The sequence below is a fragment of the Terrapene carolina genome, unplaced genomic scaffold, assembly GCF_002925995.2.
Source record: "Terrapene carolina triunguis isolate 2854851 unplaced genomic scaffold, T_m_triunguis-2.0 Scaffold21, whole genome shotgun sequence".
NCBI classification, from domain to species: domain Eukaryota; kingdom Metazoa; phylum Chordata; order Testudines; family Emydidae; genus Terrapene; species Terrapene triunguis.
Window position 1 is genome coordinate 2,856,533 of NW_020664372.1, and position 22,914 is coordinate 2,879,446.

General features: G+C 49.7%; 1 protein-coding gene across 2 annotated transcripts in view; it reads left to right on the plus strand.

Moving 5' to 3' along the window:
• The window catches only part of PIBF1 (progesterone immunomodulatory binding factor 1), a 196,872-nt gene that overhangs the window by 117,573 nt on the left and 56,385 nt on the right, over window positions 1-22,914 (plus strand). For both annotated transcript variants that reach the window (XM_024212024.2, XM_024212017.3), the window contains one exon: window positions 13,486-13,588. In XM_024212024.2, the coding sequence (XP_024067792.2) occupies window positions 13,486-13,588 (103 nt within the window). The remainder of the gene's footprint in view (window positions 1-13,485; window positions 13,589-22,914) is intronic.

The following is a 22,914-nucleotide window of genomic DNA, read 5'->3' on the forward strand; positions in this document are numbered from 1 at the left end:
GCATGGCCCACGCCCCGGGCTTTAAGTCGTATGACACTTGTAAAAAGCCTATGCCCATAAGTGACCCGCACACTAGCTGCTTACGCTGTCTTGGGGAAACCCACGTCAGCGACCGCTGCAAAATTTGCAGATCGTTTAAGCCCCGGACTAAGAAGGAGCACGATATACGTCTCCGAGCCATATTGATGGAGTCGGCCGTGACCCCAACACTGCTACGCCACTCCAAGTCGACACCAAGCACCGTAGCTTCGGTGCACGGCGACCCAGCGGTGCCTTCCACCAGCCGGCACCACTCCACATCCACGGGACACTCTAAGAAGACGAAGAAGTGATCTTCTCCATCAAGGCACCTGGGCAAGGCTAGGGCGAGACTAGACCCGCGCTGGGCAGCTCTCGATCCCCCTCGACCTCATGGCCTCCAACTCAAGAAGAATGGAGTAGTCCAGCCTACTCCGAGCCGACCTCCCCGGACGCCAGTGGCCACATATGGGTGCCCTCCAGACCGGAGGCCTTGCAGGCGGCTTGAGATGTAATGTCTCTCCTGGTACCGGCTGCACCAACCTCAGCGGCTCCCCAGTCTAGAGGCAAGCCGGCGCTCGGACTGCCACAGTCGCCACCCAGGCGGTACTGCTCATGGTCGAGGGAAGGTTCCCAACGCTGCTCTCTGCAGAGTGACCACCTGGCTCGCAGCCTGCACCGGTCCCCATTGACCCCCACGCGATTGTCTGGCTGAGTGCCGAGCAGCAGGGAATCGAGGCACCACTCCGCATCGAGGGAGCGCAGGCCTTGAGGTCAGAGCATGCCCCGCTGGGACTGGGTCTGACGGCACCGGAGGTCGCTGACTCCGAGAAGCCACCGTAGCCTCTTGCGATATTGATGTTGATGCCGCTCACGCTCTTCACCCAGGTCGAGGTCCCCGGCATGGCACCGCTCTCGCAGCCCCAGGCATAGATCGCCGGCATCCGGCCATCGCGGATCCGCCCACCGGAGCCGATCACGGAGCAGCCATTACAGACGGTACTCCCACTCCTCTACACCGTACTCGAGGTCTCGAGCCTGGCACCACTCATGACGACGCTACTCGTCCCCATCCCGGGATACCGGTCGTTCGTATACCAGCCCGGCCTCCCCTCAGAGCCAGCAGTCAGCGGACCAGACGAGTCCAACAGGGCAGCCCACTCTAACGATGCCACAGCATGTGCAGTGGCACCAGGCTCCCTGGCCAGCACCCTGGTACGAATGGACCCTATGGGCCCCGATGCAGCCCCTGGTGATGGCCCGCTTGGTAGCCAGGACCTCAGACAGACCGTTGGCCTCCCTCTCTCAACCTCCCAGGAAGGGGTCAGCCGAGCACTCTTTCCCAGCTCCGCGCTCAGAAGGGGACCAAGCGCTGGGAACCATGGCACCGGTGGGAATGCAGAGCACCACGCCTCCATCCACGTCCTCCCCTGATGAGGCCATCACAGCGCCTCCTCCTGCTGTTCCCCAGGAGGACACACAAGCCCACCAAGAGGTCCTGAAAAGGGTGGCCTCAAGCCTCAATTTACAGGCTGAAGAGGTGGAGGAGCCTTCAGACTCCCTCTTTGATGTCCTCACAGCCACAGCGCCCCTCCCTCTCCATGAAGGGGTGGCAAAAATCTCCACTGTCCTGTGGCAGACCCCGTCTTCCTTGCCCCCCATATCTAATAGGGCAGAGCAGAAGTATTTTGTGCCTGCCAAGGGGCACGAATATCTCTATACCCACTCCGCCCCCAACTCCCTGGTGGTCGCGGCGATCAACCACAAGGAACATCAAGGCCAGCCCACTCCCACCCCTGAGAATAAGGACTCGAGGAGGCTGGACTTGTTTGGTAGGAAGCTTTATTCTTCTTCAGGCTTCCAGCTGAGGGTGGCAAACCACCAAGCCCTGCTGGGCAGACACGATTTTAACTTGTGGGGCTTAATGCCAAAGTTTACGGACTTCCTCCAGGAGGATGATAGGAAGGAGAATAAGGTCCTGGTGGAGGAGGGCACTGCTGCTGCCAGAGCAGCCCTTCAGCCAATCTCGGACGCAGCAGACACGGCAGCAAGAACTATGGCCTCTGCGGTGTCCATGTGGAGGGTGTCGTGGCTCCTCTTGTCTGGGTTGTCCAATGAGGCACAGAGCTCCCTGCAGGACCTCCCTTTGATGGCAAGGCCCTGTTTGCGGAGCAAACAGATGTGAAATTACACAGTCTCAAGGACTCTCGCACAGCCTTAAAGACTCTTGGTCTCTATGGCCAGGACCAAGTTCAAGCCCCAGCAGGCCCCCCAGCCAAGCCACTCACTCCCGATACGAACCTTCTCATAAAAAATCCAGAGACTATAAGAAGCATCCACAGCAACAGTCTCGGCCTTCCTCCCAGCCTGGCCCCTCTAAGGACAAGCAGGTGGGTAAGCGCCAATTTTGATGGGACGCCCGGGGACGACTTACCAGTCTGCACCAGGGATCCGCCCAACCTACTCTTCTCCAACCATCTCTGCACTTTACTCCCGGAGTGGTCGCTACTGACCTCAGACCGATGGGTCCTCAACACCATCTCCCAGGGCTATACCCTCCAATTTCTCTCTGCCCCACCTACCCACCCTCCCTCCCCATTCCTCTTCAGGGACCCCTCTCAAGAGAGCCTACTCGAGGAAGAGGTGAGGCAGCTCCTTCACCTGGGAGCAGTGGAGGTGGTGCCTGCGGAGTTCAGGTACAAACGTACTACTCCCACTATTTCCTTATCCCGAAGGCCAAAGGGGGCCTCAAGCCCATCCTGGACCTGCGAGGCCTAAAGCAGTACATGGTAAAACTCAAGTTCCGCATGGTCTCCTTGGCCTCCATCATTCCCTCCCTGGATCCCGGACACTGGTACACTGCCCTTGATCTCTAAGACGCGTACTTCCATATTCACATATTAGAGGGCCACAGGCGTTTCCTCTGCTTCACGATAGGACAGGACCACTACCAGTTCACTGTCCTCCCGTTTGGCCTCTTGACGGCACCCAGAGTCTTCACAAAGTGTATGTCTGTGGTGGCAGCCTACCTCAGGCGTCGGGGGGTCCAGAACTTCCCCTACCTTGACGACTGGCTGGTCAAAGGTTTGAAATCTTGAGGGATCTCATCAAGGTGATCACAAGGTTTCCCATGACAACTATAAGAGCGTGCCTCCAACTCCTGGGTCACATGGCAGCATGCACGTACATGATACACCATGCTAGACTCAGGATGCGGCCCCTTCAGCTCTGGCTGACCTCGATGTTCTCCCAGTCCAGAGACAGGTTGGACAAAGGCCTCACCATGTCGGAGTCCATACTAGCCTCCTTCCTTTGGTGGTCCACCCCGGAGAACATGCTCCGAGAGGTCCCATTCAGGAGCTGCTCCCCAACTGTATAGTGTGTGTGTCCGATGCGTCGGACTTGGGGTGGGGAGCCCATGTGGGAGACCTACAGACCCAAGGTCTATGGTCCGCGCAGGAACTAGGCCTGCACATAAATGTCAAAGAACTCTGAGCAGTCCGTCTGGCCTGCGTGGCCTTTCACTCATGCATTACAGGCAGGGTAGTCAGAATTCTCATGGACAACACGGCCTCGATGTTCTACATCAACAGGCAAGGTGGGGCCCACTCTTCAGCCCTCTACCAGGAAGCCCTCCGGCTGTGGGACTTCTGCATTGCCCACAATATCAACTTGGAAGCCCACCACTTACCGGGCATCCTGAACTCTCGAGCCGATTGCCTGAGCCTGGACTTCTCCCAGCATGAGTGGTCACTGCACCAGGAGGTGGCTTACATGATCTTCTGAACGTGGGGCACTCCCCAAGTGGACCTCTTGGTGACCAGACAGAACCACCGGTGCCCCTGGTTCTGCTCCAGGAGGAGCCTGGGCAAGGGCGCAATTTCCGACGCCTTCCTTCTGTCCTGGTCGGGTCAGCTTCTATATGCTTTTCCACCAATTCCGCTCATCTGCAAGGTCCTGAAAAAAATCAAGACAGACAAGGCTCGCGTCCTCATGATTGTCCCGACATGGCCCAGGCAACACTGGTACAGGACTCTTACAAACCTGTCCATTGTCCCCCCATGGCCGCTACCAACCTGCCCAGACCTTCTCTCTCAGGACCAAGGTTGCCTCCTCCACTCCAAACTTGCAGCCCTCCACCTCGTGGTGTGGTTGCTCAATGGCTAGGCCAAGAGGAAAGGACCTGCTTGGAGGGCGTCCAGCGAGGCCTCCTGGAAAGCAGGAGGCCCTCCACGTGTCAGGCCTACCTAGCAAAATGGTCAAGGTTCTTTCGGTGGGCCGCCGATCACGGCGTCTCACCAGTGGCTGCCCCACTCCAGCTTATACTGGATTACCTCCTTCATCTTAGAGCCCAAGGCCTAGTGCCCTCATCCGTCAAAGTGCATCTGGCAACCATATCGGCCTTCCATCCACCCATCCAGGGCCACACAATATTCTCTCCCGACATGACTGGTAGATTCCTTAAGGGCTTGAATTGCCTCTTTCCTTATGTTAGGCCCCTGGTTCCACAGTGGGACCTGAACTTGCTTCTGGCCAGGCTGACAGGACCTCCATTTGAGCCGCTTGTCACATGCTCCTGGTCCCACCTTTCATGGAAAGTAGCCTTTCTTGTGGCAATCACGTTTGCTAGGAGGGTCTCGGAGCTCCGGGCCCTGACCTCCGAACCCCCGTATATGGTATTTCATAAAGATAAGGTCCAGCTCCGCCCACACCCTTCGTTCCTCCCCAAGGTGGTCTCCGCCTATCATATGAGCCAGGACATTTTCCTTCTGGTGCTGGGTCCCAAGCCTCACTTGTCTAGTGAGGAGCACCATCTCCACATGCTAGATGTGAGATAGCCCTGGCTTTTTACCTGGAACGAACAAAACCATTCAGGAAGTCTTCACAACTGTTCATCGCCATGGCCGAACGCATGAAGGGTCAGCCGATCTCCACTCAGTGGCTCTCCAGCTAGATCACTTCATGTATCCGTACTTGTTATGACCTGGCGGGAGTTCCACTGCCACCGATTGTGAGAGCGAACTCGACAAGGGCGCAAGCCTCGTCGGCCATCTTTCTGGCTCAGGTCCCTATTCAGGACATTTGTAGGGCTGCCACATGGTCATTGGTCCACATGTTCACCTCGCACTATGGGATTGTCTCCCAGACCAGGGAGGACGCCAGGTTCGGCAGTGTCTGTGAACTCCTACCCACCTCCAACAGGTATAGCTTGGAATCACCTACTGTGGAATGCACATGAGCAAACACTCAAAGAAGAAAAGACAGTTACCTTTTCAGTAACTGGTGTTCTTTGAGATGTGTTGCTCATGACCATTCCACATCCCGCCCTCCTTCCCCACTGTCGGAGTTGTCCGGCAAGAAGGAACTGAGGTTGGGGGGAGCACGCAACGCCCCTTATACCACGGCATGGTGGCGCCACTCCAGAGGTCACTAGGGGCGCTCCCCTATGGGTACTGCTAAGGGAAAAAACTTCCGGCACTGGTGCATGTGGCGAGCACGCACACCTACTGTGGAATGGACATGAGCAACACATCTCGAAGAACACCAGTTACGGAAAAGGTAACTGTCTTTTCTTAGCAGATCAGGTCTTTAGTCATGGCTGAATTGTATTTAAGACATTTTGATCACATTCTGTTATCTACAGATAGTTTTAACAAAAAGTATAACTTGATAAAAGCGTTTGTTTGTTTGTTTTTCATTTACTCAAATCATATGCAGTCCAAAAAAGGAAACCTTTCTCAAGTATGCCTGGCTTTTACTGCATCTACAACTTTTTATGTATCCACCCCCAAAACTAACAATTGTGTAACGTATTGAATATCATTTTGGACAGAAGTACACCACTGTAATTACTGGAAAATATTAAGGACAAAAGGAGGTAGTTCCCTAAATTTTCACTCTCTGCATGAACCTATGTACCATTTCCTGTTTACGTTGAATTTGTTTTTAAAATAGGTTATCTCAATATGTGTCATACCAGGACACATTTTTCTCCATATGTGTGCAAAAAGTTAGTATGTATACACTTTCAGGCCTCATGCCAAGTAGTAAGATTTGCATAGTATTTGATTTATAGATGCTTATTTTGCCATATCATATTGGTATTTGCATCTAGTTTCTTTTCTTAGAAAACTGCTTACAATAATCTCCCAAATATCAGCTGTAAAAAAAATCCCATTTTGGTGGTCATAGTAGGAGACTTTTGAGTCCTCCATACGTTAAATTCCTAAATCCGTTGGCTCCAATATGGGAAGCCTTTTGCTACTGTTTCTATAAAACAACAGCAACCAGTGGTGTCTGCAAACCTTAGTTTCTTGGTACTGATAATGAAGGAACTTCAGGGAGCCACTTGTCTGGTCTATATTGCTACTGCTACATCACATCCATCTACTTGTCTTGGAAGGGGGGGAGAAAACTATTTTTCCTCAGAATTATATCCTGTTTGGATTCCATTAGTGCATCTCATTGTGTGTGTCTGTATTCTTTTGTGTGTCATGTGAGATATAGGCTATGTCTACAGTAGGAATGCTTTACCAGTGAGTATACTATGCCAGCAAAACTCTTCTACTGTGGGCACAGCTATGCTCGCAAAGCTGTGCTTTGCAGCAGTATAGTAAAGCCAAGTTATACAAATAAACAAGTTATACTGGTAAAAGTGCTGTTTTTGCCAGTATAACTGCATCTATACTAGGGACTTCTGCCAGCGCAGCTCTGTTCAGGGATCACACCTCTTCACACCCCTGATTGACACATCTGGGCCAACAGAAGTCTGTAGTGTGGACCTGGCCTTAAATATATTTTTCCATTATGTCTGATTTCAATCACATTTGAGAGGTTAATTGTTCTAACTAAAATCTTTCTCAAAAACACCAAAATAAGTATTTTGCTCACTTCCCCTTCTTTCATAGAATATTGGGGTTGCAGCAGCTCAGCAACTTTAAAAGTGCTGTAACTGCAGGTGTATTTTGTCCATAATGGATGGAACTTAGCCACTGTTTCGTCATCAGTCATGGAGAAAGCTGTGTCTAGCTGGTCTGTAAGATCTATGCCCACATAGCACTGGGATGTCAGGTGCAGGGTGAGTGCATAAAGGCCCTTTGGTCGTCTTTTGGCATTTCCTGGATTCGGTCCAGATGGCAGAGTTGAGCATCCCAGGTTGTCATCAAGAGGCTCTATCAGTGTCATCCAGGTTTGGTTCAGGACTAATGAGAGGTCCAGAAGTTGTTTCAAGAATCCACAGGTGCTTGTCTGGTACGTTGAAATAGTCATCACTATCATTGGTTCATCAGTACAGCATCCCAGTGTGGTGCTCCATGTTGACTTAGAGAGCAGGATCTCTTCTCCCCCACAAGCATAGATGGGTAGGCATAGATCTGTTTGAAGATGAGATCAGCTGACTTCCATGACATTTTTCTCTGGTGTATTCGCACCTCTCTCATTCTTGCTGGTGTAGGACACAGCAGGACATATTAAACCTCTGTGGCACGAGAGAAGACTGTCAAAACCCCATAATTTGGTACCTTTGGAGAAAAAAAATTACTTACTTGAACTTCTTGTTCTCTGCAATATTTTGTTAAATTTTAAAGTCATTCCATTTTATTCTATTCCATTTTAATTAATTCATCTTCCACATGCCTCTAACTAGTCCTTTTGCTCCTATCTCAAGGCATGTCTCACACTTTGGAAAACACTGCGCTCGCTACAGGTAATTCACATTGGCACTATTTTTTCAGTGAATATAGGTATAAATTTTCAGAAAAAGAATAGATTTCTTTTTTATTGCTCTGCAATGTCGTGCAGAACTTGCATAGGACTTGTATAACTAAAGCACAAAGTAAAAAGAGCTCGGCGAGGCTTGACTTAAATTTGATTAAAATAAAAACATTACTTCATATTTTCAATTTTGTTTTGAAAACAGCAAATAGGACTTTCTTGTTTTACGTTTTTGGTGTGGTACATAACTTTCAATTGAAGATATGGTTAGAGCACAAACAAATGATGCTCTTATTTTGGAATTAGCTTTTCATACTATTTTGTAGAATCTGAATATGCAGTATGATCAATTTTTTGAAAACACTGTTCTAATAGGCATAAGTATTTTAACATTTGTGACATTTGATTTATTTGATTTAAAAAGAGACTTGCACATTAGAACAGACTTTAAAAATGCAACACTCACTCAGATCTATCTGCTTAATGTGGTATTTCACATCTACTTGTACTGAATAAAAGCTTATTTCCACAGTCAATCTCTCCACTTGAACCTGCACTGAACTCTTAAGCCTATGTTTGTGATGACATAGTCTGTTTCATTGGTCATAAATTCAGTATTATGACTTCACAGCAAGGTCAAGAAGGAAGAGAAAAATAGTTGCAAAAGATCCAAAGCCATATTTAGTTAACTAGTAAATGAGGCAAACCCATGGAAAACAAGAGGAGAGTAAATAATTAAATCAGGATTTATGTTAAAAGGTTCCCAATATAAATCCAACTGTAAATATTCTTTAAGTGATTGTCCGCATGTATCCCACTTCTGGTGCTCATGTACCCCATGCGTGCAAGATCAGAATCTTTTGAACAGCAGTGTCCATTGGTACATGCTTGCACCTTGTAGCCAGGGTGGGATGGCCACAACCACTCTCCAGTTTACCACCTGTGGCTGCAAGACAGAATACCTGCAGTGTCCATGTCTCTGTACACTGCATGATTTAGCTTTTCACTTAGTTATAGTTTTAGTTCGTTTTATCCTATTGGCCCATTAGCATTTTTAAAAAAGATTTTAGGGTTTTTGAGCCCCCATGCCATCTCCAACACCAGGACTACACTGCACATAGCAGAGTCCAAATCCCTAGGATTCAAGACCTGTTACTCTTGCGAGGGAGCAATACCCATCAGTTATGGACCCTCTAAGTGCCTCTTTGGTCTGGGGAAATGCATATACTATGAAAATGCTTTATATTTTGTTCCTTCTCTAAAAATGACACAGCAGTCCAGGCAGTCTCAACTTAAGCTCGTTCTCCTTCAGAGCCCCATGAAAGCAAGAAGACTTCCTCCAGGTCAGACCGCCTCTCAGAGCTCCCTGTTAAGCCACCGGTTCACTCCAGTCTCCAGATTCCATGTGATGCCAATGAAATCCCATTCCACCATGGAGTTAGCCAGAAGTTCCTTCACCTTTTCAGCCCAATCCTCTGAAGAGAGAGGACAGAAGGAGCAACATTTTCACGGTAAGCGGAAATGTAGAGCTTGTCTGGCCCCAAGCAGATCTAGCCTATGACACAGTTTAAGGCCCAGATCAGATTCTGCTAAGGCCTTGGCACCGATTGGCCACTAACCAGCCTCAACATACTCCCCAGCCATCAATCTGCCTGGTACCAGCAGCTGTGGATCAAAGCATCCAGCACCAAAACAGCACACACCAAGGCAGCCAGCACTGGAGTGCACAACACTGAAGCCAACAGTAAGAACACTCGTTGAATCTTCTGGCACTGATGCTGAAAAACCCAGCATTGAAAGAGCACTGTCTGACTGAGACTCTGCCTTTGTACCAAATACCTTTACACCAACCTCTTCCATACCAGTCATCCTTTCTTCTGTGTCTTCACTTGTGGAGCCTCTTTTCATGGTACCTATGCCGTTCATGGTACCAGTTGACGGTACTGGACAAGCCTGAGTCTCTATTTGCTGTCTTCTGCTAAAAAAGTCTCTGCTGTGGTACTGCCTCCACAGGAGCTGCCCATCTTTCCTGAATATTCAAGAGATTGGTCCATCCATGGAGGAGATATGTTCCTTCTCCTCATTGGACTTGAAGGACTGGGGTAATATATCACCTAGCTATGTGCCTCAGTCCCCGGTCCCTACAGCATCTGAAAAGAGAAACTACAGGACAGTTGTGAGCAGTACACTGCATGGTACCTGTCATGGCCCACAGCCCCGTTCTAGAATCCCATGCAGTCATGGCCTTCTAGGGCCCACAGGGGATGCACTTTAGTCACAGGGTTTCAACTGCCTCTCAGATGACTAGAACAAAGTCACCCTCCCCTTGTAGACTTCAAGAGGGTCACTGCGCTCAGCAGGCACCTCCTGCACCGTATGTAGAGTGATCAGGAGAACTTACAGCAGATAGAAGCCCAAAGTGTCCCAACGTTGATCTCATCCTTTTCACCTGCCAGTTATTCCAACCCCACCTGATAACTACTGGATCTTCTAGGAACTTCCCAGGAGAGTAGACAACACATTGGAATTCCTGGTCAAGAGAGCACATGAAAAGTCGGACAAACTACTCGGTATCCTGCGGTGGTTGTTCTCTAGTAGATTGGCAGTACCAATAAGTGAGGGCTTATTGGAACCAGCCAGGCATTTTTGGAAGATTCCTGTCCCTATGGCAACTACATCTAAGAAAGCAGACATGTCCCTTCTAAGGGCTTTGAATATTTCTTCAACCTTCAGAAACCAGGCTCTCTGGTCATACACATGGTCTACAAGAGGTACAAGCAAACAGGGATCCACTGAAGTGACTCCTAGGGATAAGACCCTAAAAAGTTTGCCGGAGGTTGAAACTCATTAGCCAGTCTATAAATGTGCATTGTGAACTAACAAGTGCTCCTGGCCAAATACAACTACCTGAATTGGACCTGGTATCCCAATTAAGTGATTAACTCCCATAGGAGTATTGAGAGGAGATGCTCAAGGCATCCTGGTTGAAGTCTTTGGGAATACTGAATGAGGTTCAAACAACCATCGAGGACCTCTCCTTCAAAGGCTTTGCCCTCAATGAGGCTCTTCATATGTTGAAGGACTTACAGTGACCTTTCCCTCCCTGTCCATACACACCCCATCTCCCAGAAGGAGACAGTACAAACTGTAGGCCTTGTTGGAACCCCAGGCATAACTAACAGTGTGATCCAAAGGCTGTGAACCAGAGTAGGCCTGGCCTTGGTAAAATAGCGCATTAGGTTATTGGCTAACCAAGTAAGCCCATTCCTGACCAGAGAGGATGGTACAAGAACACCCAGAATTCTCAACTAATTACATAAACCCTTTCTTAAGAGATGGTACAGGAACACACCAACCCCTTGTAAGATAAGGATGAGATGACAGGATAATGGATAATGATGTTTTGTTCACAGTAGCAGGTACAAAGAGAAGGGTGGTAATTAGCAACATCTGGAATGCAATACATAACTTGTTTGTATCAATGTAAAAAAAGGAAAAGTCATAGGAGGGGCATCTTTGGCCAGACGTGGGGCCAGCGTCCTGATGCGCTGTCTGAGCTGGTACCATTGTTGCTGGTACCTTTGCTCACCAGCTTCTGGTGGAAGACCACACTGTTTTCTCTCATCCAACAATGGCTAGTGTTCTTAAAGGTCTCATTCATGTTTTCCGGCCGTTCAGGGAGACTCCGCCTCCTGAAACCTCAACATTGTTTTAGCAGGCTTAATGAGACCTCAGTATATTCCTTGTACCAGGGGTTGGCAACCTCTGGCACGCAGCTCGCCAGGGTAAGCACCCTGGCGGGCCGGGCCCGTTTGTTTAGGTGCTGCATCCGCAGATTTGGCCGATCGCGGCTCCCACTGTCCGTGGTTCGCTGCTCCAGGCCAATGGGGGCTGCGGGAAGCAGCGCGGGCCAAGGGATGTGCTGGCTGCGGCTTCCTGCCGCCCCCATTGGCCTGGAGTGGCGAACCGCGGCCAGTGGGAGCGGCGATCAGCCAAACCTGCAGACGCAGCAGGTAAACAAACTGGCCCGGCCCGCCAGGGTGCTTACCCTGGCGAGCCGTGTGCCAGAGGTTGCCGACCCCTGCCTTGTACCATCTATTCATGAAGACTGCTTTCCTAGGGGCTATTACATCATCCAGCAGAGTAGGTGAGATTTCAGGCCCTTATGGTGGAACCACCTTAAACTCCCTTCCACAATGACAAAGTGACTTTTTAAGACAGCTCAGGTTTTTACCCAGAGTGGTTTCTGACTCATTCTAACCAGATGATCCACCCATCCTATCTTCTTCCCCAAGCCTCACATTACCCTGGGTGAAGCTAAACTCCACCCCTTGGATGTTGTCAGGTCTCTTTCTTACAATCTGGACAGAATAAAGCCATTTAGGAACTCTTCTAGATTGTTCCTAGTATTTTTCAGCAGAATGAAGGGTCAGCCTATCTCTACTCAGACAGTCAAAATGAGTCTGACTGTATTGAGACATGTTATGTGATGGTCCACTTAGACCTGCCTTGTCAGATTAGGGCCCTTTCCACTAGAGTTCATTTACCCTCTGCTGCTTTTCTATAAGGTGTCCCAGTTTCAGATATTTACAAAACAGTTAGCTTGAGTTCAGTTCACCTCTTCACCCAGCACTAGACCTTGGTGGAATGCTCCAGATCCAATGCCCACTTTAACAGTACAGTCCTGCAATCATTATTCCAGTAGACACTGAGCACCCATCTCTAGAACATGAGTTACTGCTTGTGAGTCACCAGAAGTAGAATACAGTGGACAATCATTGAAGAAGAAAGAACAGTCTACCGTAACGGTAGTTCTTTGAGAGATATTGTTCATGTGTATTATACATCTTGCCCTCCTTCCCTGCTACTATAGAGACTTTAGCCGTATGGATTCTGTTTTAGCGAAGGAACTTGATAATGGTTGCAGCTACCTGCCCATTATGCCCTGAGCTATGAACATTGCTTTTCAGAAGATTCCAATCTCATGTGCATGAGGGGGGCATACACACCAGAAGTGCAATAAGTGACATCATCACATCTCAAAGAACCACATATGCTGTAGGATAAGTAACCATTATTTAACATACTGAAGTCCATCCCAATGTTATGCATAATTATAATATCACTTAAAATTACTTTGTGTAATATTGTACAGTATATTTTTTGTTTTATGAGCAGGTAAGAGCCTTCCAATATAATTACTTACACTGAACTAACATAACATTGTAAAGTGATAGAGGTAAATTACCTTAGTGAACAAGGTATCACAATTACGTTTTTGTCGGGATGTTACTTTGGTGCAGTTAAAATTGTAGCATTGACTTATAGATCCCTGTGTGGATACAAACCTTTGTATCTGCATCCGATCCGCAAGCTGTATAAATTGTCTGCAGATTTGTGGGGCTGTACATAACAGCTTCACAGGTCACCACACAACAGTGACACAGGGCTTTGCCAAACCCCCAACTGCCCCCCACTTGTCCGTAGAGACCTCCTGCCGCATGCTCATCCACATCTGAGCTGTGATCCGCAAAAATGGTCTGCGGATACCCGCAGATTTGCAGGGCTCTATTGACTTGTTCTTCCAATTTTGACTATTATTTATAACATTTTACTGTGTATTTTTTACCTGTTTACATTTTAGCGTTAGTGAAAAATTAAAGCAAACAAGTTCTCAAGTATAAGTGCTAGAATGCATTTTGCATGTTTTGGAAAACATTCCACTTGAACTTTATTTATTTATTTTTGGCACAGTGTTCACTTGGCAAGAAGGTTACTGCAGCTAGAAAAGCAAAACTCATTGCTTGTAAAAGATCTGGAACATCAGAAAGAACAAGTCACACAGATTTCACAAGAGGTAAATTACTTCCACAAAAGAAAAAAATATATAACGAGACTATAAATATTGCAGAGCAGTCCTTTACAGAATAGTTATTTTCTAAACAAAGTTTATTATGTATTTGCTTGCTGTCTCAAAATGACCTTACAATTAACAAAAACACATTTATGCTAAACCTTTTCAAAGCAATTTATAGTGTATTGTAAAACAGAGATCAAAAGGAGAGATTACTTTACAGACTAAACAAAAATGTAGGTTAGACAAGGCTCTAATTTCTGAGCAGATGACTAACTAGCAAAACTAGTTTGGTATTTTCTATGATGGTTAATTTTTCAACTAGTACCTCATTGCTTCTGACACAGGTCTGCTTTTTTAAATCACTTTTTAAGATATTACTTATCTGTAAAAGCTCCCTACTTTTGTTATATTTGTTCAGGCCCTTTAGTCTTTGAACATACAAATCTAGGTTATATCTGGGTGATATCTGATAATATCATTATTCTAATAACTTTAAGGAAAGTTTTATATTCTGTTTTTTAAAAAATGTTCTCTAACTTAATGTTTAATGATTGATAAGTACCTATATATTTTACAGTACATTATTTTAATCGCTTTACTAGCTAAAGTTATATTACTTGATCTGGAGAGTGAATAATGAAAACAGAGTGAAATCCTATGGATTCAAATTCAGTAATGCCTAGAAATTTTTACATTTTTCCTTCAGACTCTCATTTTAAGAATGAAAGAGCTTCATTAGTCTTAAATTATCAGAGGTGACATTACCACCTTATTGAAGTCCAGGCAGATTGTGCTTTAGTTGTGAGGTTTAATAGTTTGATTTTAAGATTATTGTACCACTTAATTTGAATAACAGAACTATACTGTACCCTTACAAATGTCCCTTTAATTTGGAACAACTCTGACATTTCTAGGTGACAAGTTTTGAGGCCTGTCAATCATGAAACTTTTAACACTTTAAAAGCTGTTTTAATTATGTTGAAGGTAAATTTGTAATTTTACACTGCCAGCCACAGTTTGAATTGGGAGGGCGTGCAGAGGAACAGCGTACCCCTACCTCTCTCAGGATTCCTTCATGTGCTCCAGAAACTAAACTTTTATTGGTCCAAACACCTTAGTGAATGAAAGCAGACAGAGATTCTGATTAAAGCCAAGGATACAACTTTTCATATCTACACCAGAGAGGTAGGGAAAGGACATCTGGCAGTTACTTCCAAGAAGACCACTGGACTGATTGTGCCAACAGAAGATCCTATACACAGCTGTAAAGACAGAGCAGTCCCCTTCCTGCAAAATCTCCCCAAGGAGCAGGACGAAACACTTTCAGATTATCTCACCCTCTTTGTGCATGGAACTAGGGTTTAAACAAGGAGTGCCTCAGCACCAGACACTGAAGCAATCATTTGCCATACAATGCACAAGGGACCAGCCCATGCCATGTCTACACCAGCAACTCTAATCCCCCTACTACCTGCGCAGGACACTTGTATACAGTTGCAACAAATGGCTATCAATACCACAGTACCATCCCCTACATCCCTAGCCACATCCTGTGTAGAAAAAGAAGAACCCATATCACTAGCTGCCACTCTGCAATTTAGGAAAAGTTATCCTAGCCCCCTAATAGAGCCTTGGCAAAAATCCAGAGGTGGGAAATCTAGCTATAATAACAGGAAAGGGGAAAAAAATAAACCCAATGGAAGGGTGTTTGAGTTCAGCAGTCCATGCCTGTGAGGAACAATATAAATTGTCCACCCCTCTGTGCCTTTGGACCAGTCAGATGTCCCTGCAGCCCACTATTGGGTCAGTCAGGCTTCAGGGGTGGGAAATAATGGCCTTCAAGCTCTTCTGAAGACCTCCCCACGTGTGAGGCTGCCAAGGGGGAGTTCAAGGAGCAGCACTTTTTCCTTCGCCTTGTTGGTCAAGATCCCAAGAATGTCTTTTTTTCCTGCTGATCTTCCCAAACTAGGCATCACTTTTTATTAAATCCCTTGCAATTGCAATTGCAAAGAAAACTGTCAAAATGTGAATGGAGTGTAAAAATGTAACAAATGTACCCAAGTTTGTAGAGAGCCTGAAACAGTAATAATTCTTGCGAGGTCTGAGCTGATCCTGTTTATTTCAGTGAGTTATTAATTCAGATATCTATTGATAATTATTTAAGTGTCAAAATTAACTATTTCACTTTTGTACAAAGCCTGTAGGAAAAGAGAGGGGGATGATCTTTATAGAAAGGTATATAGTTGGTATTTCAGACTGGGAGAGGCTTATTTTTTCACTGTAGCTTGGAAGGTTGTCGTTACCTTTTGATATCCAATTAGATTCCTTTTGTGTCCTCACTAAAAATGGGGGTGGGGGGAAGGTGAGGAAGCTGATATTCTCTTAAATGTGAATTGAGAAAATTATTTTGAGATCAAATGAAGAGAATGTGAAATTCCAAGAGACCCCTTAAGCATTGACCACTATGGTGATAGTGCTGTATTATCTAGGCTTCAGTGATATCCTTCTTTCACACAAGTATGACTGTGGCTCTGGCAGGTGTTCATGGCTTATTCTGGGTATGTTATGGTTTTGAGACATAGGGTAAGTGATCATAAATCAAGAAAAAATATTTTCTGTTACTGGTGAAGACTGTGAAGAAAATAAACATTGTTTCGAGTCAGAAACTGAAACAATAATAATTCCTTAAAAACGAAAAATTGGGTTTGGTTTGGTTTTGATTTTTTGTAATTTCATGCTGAAGAATATGCCTGAAAGTTTGGGTTTAAAATAGCACTATCATATAATTTTTTTTTAAAGTCATCTGATTTGTCAACATGGGAGATTTGCACTTTTGAAATTATTGTTAAATTAGTATTATATCACAAGCAAATAGGGAAATCTTAGTGATACTGTTCACCTGATATATTAAGCCACCGTCTATCTTTTCATAGGCTCTTAAGCAGATGAGTACTTGGGGCTTGATCCACAGCCTTCTTCAACTAGTTTTAAACTTTTTTTTTTTTTTGAAGTTCCTGTACAAGGCTAAAACATTGTGTTTAAATACTACACAAAAAGCTCCTCTGATTATCAAGTAGCCTGGAAGCTAGCTTCTTAAGGACAGAAGGCTCCTACTCTGCTGGGTTACATATGGTATCTTTCTTCAGAAAGATGGCCACCATTAGCAGGAGGTTTAGAAATACGCATTCTATTTAGTAAAATTGTATTCAGTGTTCTTGTTGCTGTTTTGGACCTGAAGAAGAGCTCTGTGCAGGCTCAAAAGCTTTTTTCTCTCTCATCTACAGAAGTTGGTCCAATAAAGATATTACCTCACCCACCTTGCCTCTTTCATTCAGTAAAATTAACAGTTCTTCTTCGAGTGATTGCTCAGTGTATTCCACAGTAGGTGTGCGTGCTCGCCACGTGCACTGGTGCCGGAAGTTTTTCCCTTAGCAGTACCCGTAGTGGGGAGCACCGCTGTGACCCCTGGAGTGGCGCCTCTATATCGCGCCATAAAGGGGGCTGCGCGCTCCCTCCACCCTCAGTTCCTTCTTGCTGCCAGTGAAGGTAGTCGGAACTTGTGCTCCAGCATTGCTGTAGCTTTTCCTTAGCAGTACGATCTTCGACTGTTACTGGTTTCTACAGTTGGTAGCCTGGCTCGGGGCATGCCCCGAGCTCCAGGCTTCAAGTCGTCCAACTCCTGTTGCAATTCCATGCCCAGAAGCGATCCACACTCCAAGTGTTTTTGCTGTCTGGGCGAGGCTCATATAAGTGAGCACTGCAAAATCTGTAAGTCCTTCAAGCCCCGGACTAAGCGCGAACGTGAGATCCGTTTCCGGGCCCTACTTATGGAGTTGGCACTGGCACCGGCGCGCCGAACCAACCCGGCGCCGGGCACCGCGTCTTCGGTGCAGAGCGACGCCCCGTCCACCAGTCGGCACCGCTCCCCTGTTAAGAAGCAAGCCAGGACCCAGCAGCGCCAAGACAAGGACGGGTGAGGCCGGACCTGAGTTGAGCAGCCCTTGATCCCCCTCAGGACCCAGACCTCCGACTCGTGTGGAGCGGAGTAGTCTGGCCTGTCAGCGCGTGCCTCCCCGACGATGTGGATTCCGTCGACGCCGGAGGCAGCTCAGGCAGCGCATGACATCCTCGTTCTGCCGGTACTGAGCGGGCCGCCCGAGTCGGGGCCCCGGTCCCGCGGAAAGCCGCCGCTGGGCGCCCACCAGCCATCACCGGCCAGGTCGGAGGTAGAGGTCTCTGCTCGATCTGCGGGGCCTTCCCGAAGCCCGCGACAGACCTCCACTCCGTTGTTGGCGTCGCCTGGGAGCGAGTCGCCGGAGTCCTCCTCAGCCCACAGGAGCCGCAGACGCCGAGACAGGAAGCGTCGATGCTCCTCGTCCAGCCGAAGTGATAGCAGGACTCGACGCCATCAGCACCGCCGACCATATCACGGCGCGCGCCATGCTCGGAGTGTCACCGGCACCGAGGCATCGTAGCCGCGGCCATCGACGGGCACCAGAGATAGCACCTCAGATGTCTACGTTTCATCGTCGTCGAGGTCTAAATCCCAGGGCCGGACCCGACGTGGATGAGACTGGTTGATCATACGGCACCGTGCGATCCTCGGCCACCTCTGCCTCGGTGCCCAGCCATCCCTCCCCGGGCCGCACCGTCCCCCAGGAACGTGTAACCCTGGTAGGACCCCAGACTACTCAGTGGCAAGGGGCGCAATGGCAAGGACAGTGCTGCCAGTGGGCACTGTGGCCCCAGGCGCCCGCACCGCCAGGGCCCCGCTCCGTGGCTGGGGCATCCCAAGCCCACTCGGCGTCCCCGCCTCGGCACCGAGACCAGTCCGCGGGGACTGTGCCACCGGTACTTCACCCAGACCAGGACATGAAGTGTGACATACCGGCACCGACCGATGCCCTAGGGGCCATCCCGGTCGTCCCGTCAGCACTGGACGAGTCCATAGCGGCACCGCCCCCTCCTTCTCAGGAGGACTTCAAGGCGCACCAGGAGCTCCTCTGGCGGGTAGCCACCAACCTCCAGCTCCAGGCAGAGGAGATGGAGGAACCTTCGGACAACTTGTTTAATGTCCTCTCCTCCTCGGCACCGGGCCGTGTGGCATTACTGCTTCACCAAGGGGTAGCAAACATTTCGATTGGACAATGGCAAACCTCGTCCTCTCTGCCGCCCATTTTCAAAAAGGCAGAACGAAAATATTTTGTGCCAACAAAGGGACATGAATACCTTTACACTCACCCTACCCCGAACTCATCGGTGGTGGAGTCAGTCAACCACCGTGAGCGACACGGCAAGCCCGCACCAACCCTCAAGGACAAGGAGGCCAGGAGACTGGACACTTTTTGGGAAAAAAATTTATTCCTCTGCCAACTTCCAGCTCAGGGTGGCAAACCATCAAGCGCTCCTGAGCAGGTACGACTTCAACTTGTGGGGATCCTTGCCAAAATTTGAACCCTCCCTCCAAGAGCAGGACAGGAAGGAGTTCAGGGCTCTAGTTGATGAGGGTGCGGCGGCAGCGAAAGCAGCTCTCCAGGCCGCCTCGGATGCAGCTGACACGGCAGCTTGTTCGAAGGTCACGGCTATCTCCATGAGACGGGCGTCATGGATTTCCCTGTCGGGGCTGTCAGTTGAATCCCAGTCCTTAATGCAAGACCTGGCATTTGACGGCAAGGCGTTATTCGCAGACCAGACAGACACTCGTCTGCACGGGATGAAGGACTCCCGCACTACCCTGCAGACACTCGGTCTGTATGTCCCGCCGGCCAAGGACAAGCCCAGACCGCAGCCCTTGGTTTCCCCTCCACGGGGCAGATACGAGCCCCCGCCCAAGAGGCCTAGGGACCAGAGGCGCAGATCACAAGGTCAATCCCACTCGGCCCCACGCCCCGGACCCTCGAAGGGCAAGAAGCGTTTTTGACTGTTTGCGGGGGGCCACCCGGCCTGTTGCCAGGGAACCTCTCCCCAGTTAATAAAGTTGGTTTTTGGCAACCGTTTATCTCTGCATTCAGAGTACATTGGTCCTGTATAACATCAGACCGATGGGTCCTCAGTACCATCTCCAAGTGGTACAGGCTGCCGTTCGATTCAACCCCACCGCACCTCCCTCCGCCCCGGGATGCCCCGGGGGGACCCAGAGCACGCCCTTCTGTTAAGTCAGGAGGTGACTCGCCTCCTCCCCCTAGGCGTGGTTGGGAGGGTGCCTCAGGAATTCCAGGGCAAGGGGTTTTATTCCCGGTATTTCCTGATCCCCAAGGCGAAAGGTGGGCTCAGACCCATCCTCGACCTGCAGAATCTCAACCGGTTCCTGGTTCGCTGCAAATTCCGTATGGTATCCCTGGCCTCTATTGTCCCGTCCCTGGACCCGGGAGATTGGTTCGCAGTCCTGGACCTCCAGGATGCGTACTTCCATATCCGCATTTTCGAGGGCCACAGGCGCTTCCTCCGCTTCCTCGTGGGGACAGACCACTACCAGTTTACGGTCCTCCCCTTTGGCCTTTCCACGGCCCCCAGGGTTTTCACCAAGTGCATGGCGGTAGTGGCAGCCCACCTAAGGAAGAACGGGCTGCAAAGCTTCCCCTACCTGGACGACTGGCTGCTCAAGGGCAAGTCTCGATCTCAGGTGCAGACGCAGATGAAATTCCTGCTAGATACATGCACGAGTCTAGGCCTAGTGGTAAACGAGGAAAAGTCCACGTTAGTTCCGGTTCGGCACATACACTTCATAGGGGCGCTGTTAGACTCGATGGTGGCCACGGCCTCCCTCCCCCGGGACAGGTTCGAGATGCTCAAAGGTCTCATCGCCTCGGTCACGGCCTTCCCTGTGACGACGGAACGGGTGTGCCTTCAAATCCTAGGCCATATGGCAGCATGCACCTCCGTGGTGCGACACGCCAGGCTCAGGATGAGGCCCCTCCAACTCTGGCTGGCCTCCCGTTATTCCCAGGCCAGGGATGGCCTGGACAAGGTCATCACGTTGCCACCCAACGTAGTGGCCGACCTGCAATGGTGGTCCCTCCCGAGCAACATGCTTCAAGGTATCCCCTTCCGAGAGCCCCCTCCCTCACTAGATCTGGTGTCGGACGCCTCGGACCTGGGATGGGGAGCCCATGTGGGGAACTTCAAAACCCAGGGCAGATGGTCGCCCCCAGAATTGTCCCTGCACATAAATGTCAGGGAACTCAGGGTGGTACGCCTGGCATGCGTGGCCTTCCACCAGCACCTAGGAGGGAAGGTGGTCAGAGTCCTCACGGACAATACGACTGCGGTGTATTATATCAACAGGCAAGGGGGCACACATTCCGTGGCCTTGTGCCAGGAAGCCCAGCTCCTGTGGGAGTTCTGTATAGCCCATGACATCCTTCTGAGGGCCTTTCATCTGCCTGGCAAGCGCAACACGCTCGCGGATCACCTAAGCAGGTTTTTCTCCCAACAACACGAGTGGTCCCTACACAGGGAGGTGGCCAGGCGGCTCTTCCTACAGTGGGGTACTCCCCAGGTAGACCTCTTCGCCACTGCCCAGAATCGCCTGTGCCTGCGATTCTGCTCCAGAGCGGGAGAGGGCGAAGGAGCGATATCGGACGTGTTCCTAATCCCATGGTCGGGCCTCCTGTTCTACGCCTTCCTGCCCTTTCCCCTGATAGGCAAAGTCCTACAGAAGGTGAAGGCGGACAGGGCACGGATTATCCTCATAGCCCTGGATTGGACCCGTCAGCATTGGTACGGGACCCTCCTGCAGTTTTCAGTGGCCCCCCCGCACAGTGCCGCTTCGACCAGACCTCCTCTCCCAGGAGGGAGGACGTCTCCTCCATCCCAGCCTGGCCGTGCTCCACTTGACAGCGTGCTGCTCCATGGTTGAATGAGGAGGAGGGCAGGTGTTCCGAGGATGTTAGACAGGTCCTGCTTGAGAGCAGGAAGCCGTCCACACGTCGAACCTACCTGGCCAAATGGTATCGGTTCTCCATGTGGGCGAGGGAGAGGGGCTCCTCCGCATCTCTCCAGCTCATCCTCGACTACCTCCTGTCCCTAAGGAGCTGGCGCCCTCCTCGGTCAGGGTGCACCTGACGGCCATTTCGGCCGTCCACCCACCGGTGCAGGGCCACTCGGTGTTTTCACACCACATGACGTCCCGGTTCCTAAAAGGGCTGGAGTGGGTTTTCCCTTACGCTAGACCCCTAGTCCCGCCCTGGCACCTGAACCTAGTGCTCTCCCGCCTCATAGGGCCCCCCTTCGAGCCCTTGGCCACATGTTCTTGGTCCCACTTGTCGTGGACAGTGGCATTCCTGGTGGCTATCACCTCAGCCCGCCGGGTCTCGGAGCCCTGACCTCCGAGCCCCCGTATACGGTCTTCCATAGGGATAAGGTCCAGCTCCGCCCACACCCGGCCTTCCTGCCGAAGGTAGTCTCGGCTTTTCACGTGGATCAGGACATTTTCCTCCCAGTCCTCTGTCCTAAGCCCCATTCCTCCAATGAGGAACGATGCCTGCACATGCTAGATGCGCGTAGAGCGCTGGCCTTTTACCTAGACAGAACTAGGCCATTCCGGAAATCTCCTTAGCTTTTCATTGCTTCGGCCGAGTGCATGAGGGGGCTACCGGTTTCCACCCAGCGGATCTCCCGCTGGATCACTTCATGCATTCGCACGTGTTACGACCTGGCAGGGGTTCCCCCGCCTAATATAGTAAAGGCTCATTCGACGAGAGCTCAGGCCTTGTCAGCGGCCTACGTGGCTCATGTCCCCATTCAGGACATCTGCAGGGCTGCTACATGGTCCTCTGTCCACACCTTTTCATCGCACTATGCGATCGTCTCCCAAACGAGGGACGACGCCACGTTTGGTAGGGCGGTACTCCACCCGGGTAACCCTTAAACTCCTACCCACCTCCATCAGGTATAGCTTGGAGTCACCTACTGTGGAATACACATGAGCAATCACTCGAAGAAGAAAGGACAGTTACCTGTTCCGTAACTGGCGTTCTTCGAGATGTGTTGCTCAGGTGTATTCCACATCCTGCCCTCCTTCCCCTCTGTCGGAGTTGTCTGGCAAGAAGGAACTGAGGGTGGGGGGAGCGCGCAGCCCCCTTTATGGTGCGATATAGAGGCACCACTCTATATCGGAGAGAAGGCTTTGGATTCTTCGACCATGGGATGGTGTTCCAAGAAGGAGGAGTGCTAGGCAGAGACGGGCTCCACCTAACGAAGAGAGGGAAGAGCATCTTCGCAAGCAGGCTGGCTAACCTAGTGAGGAGGGCTTTAAACTAGGTTCACCGGGGGAAGGAGACCAAAGCCCTGAGGTAAGTGGGGAAATGGGATCCTGGGAGGAAGCA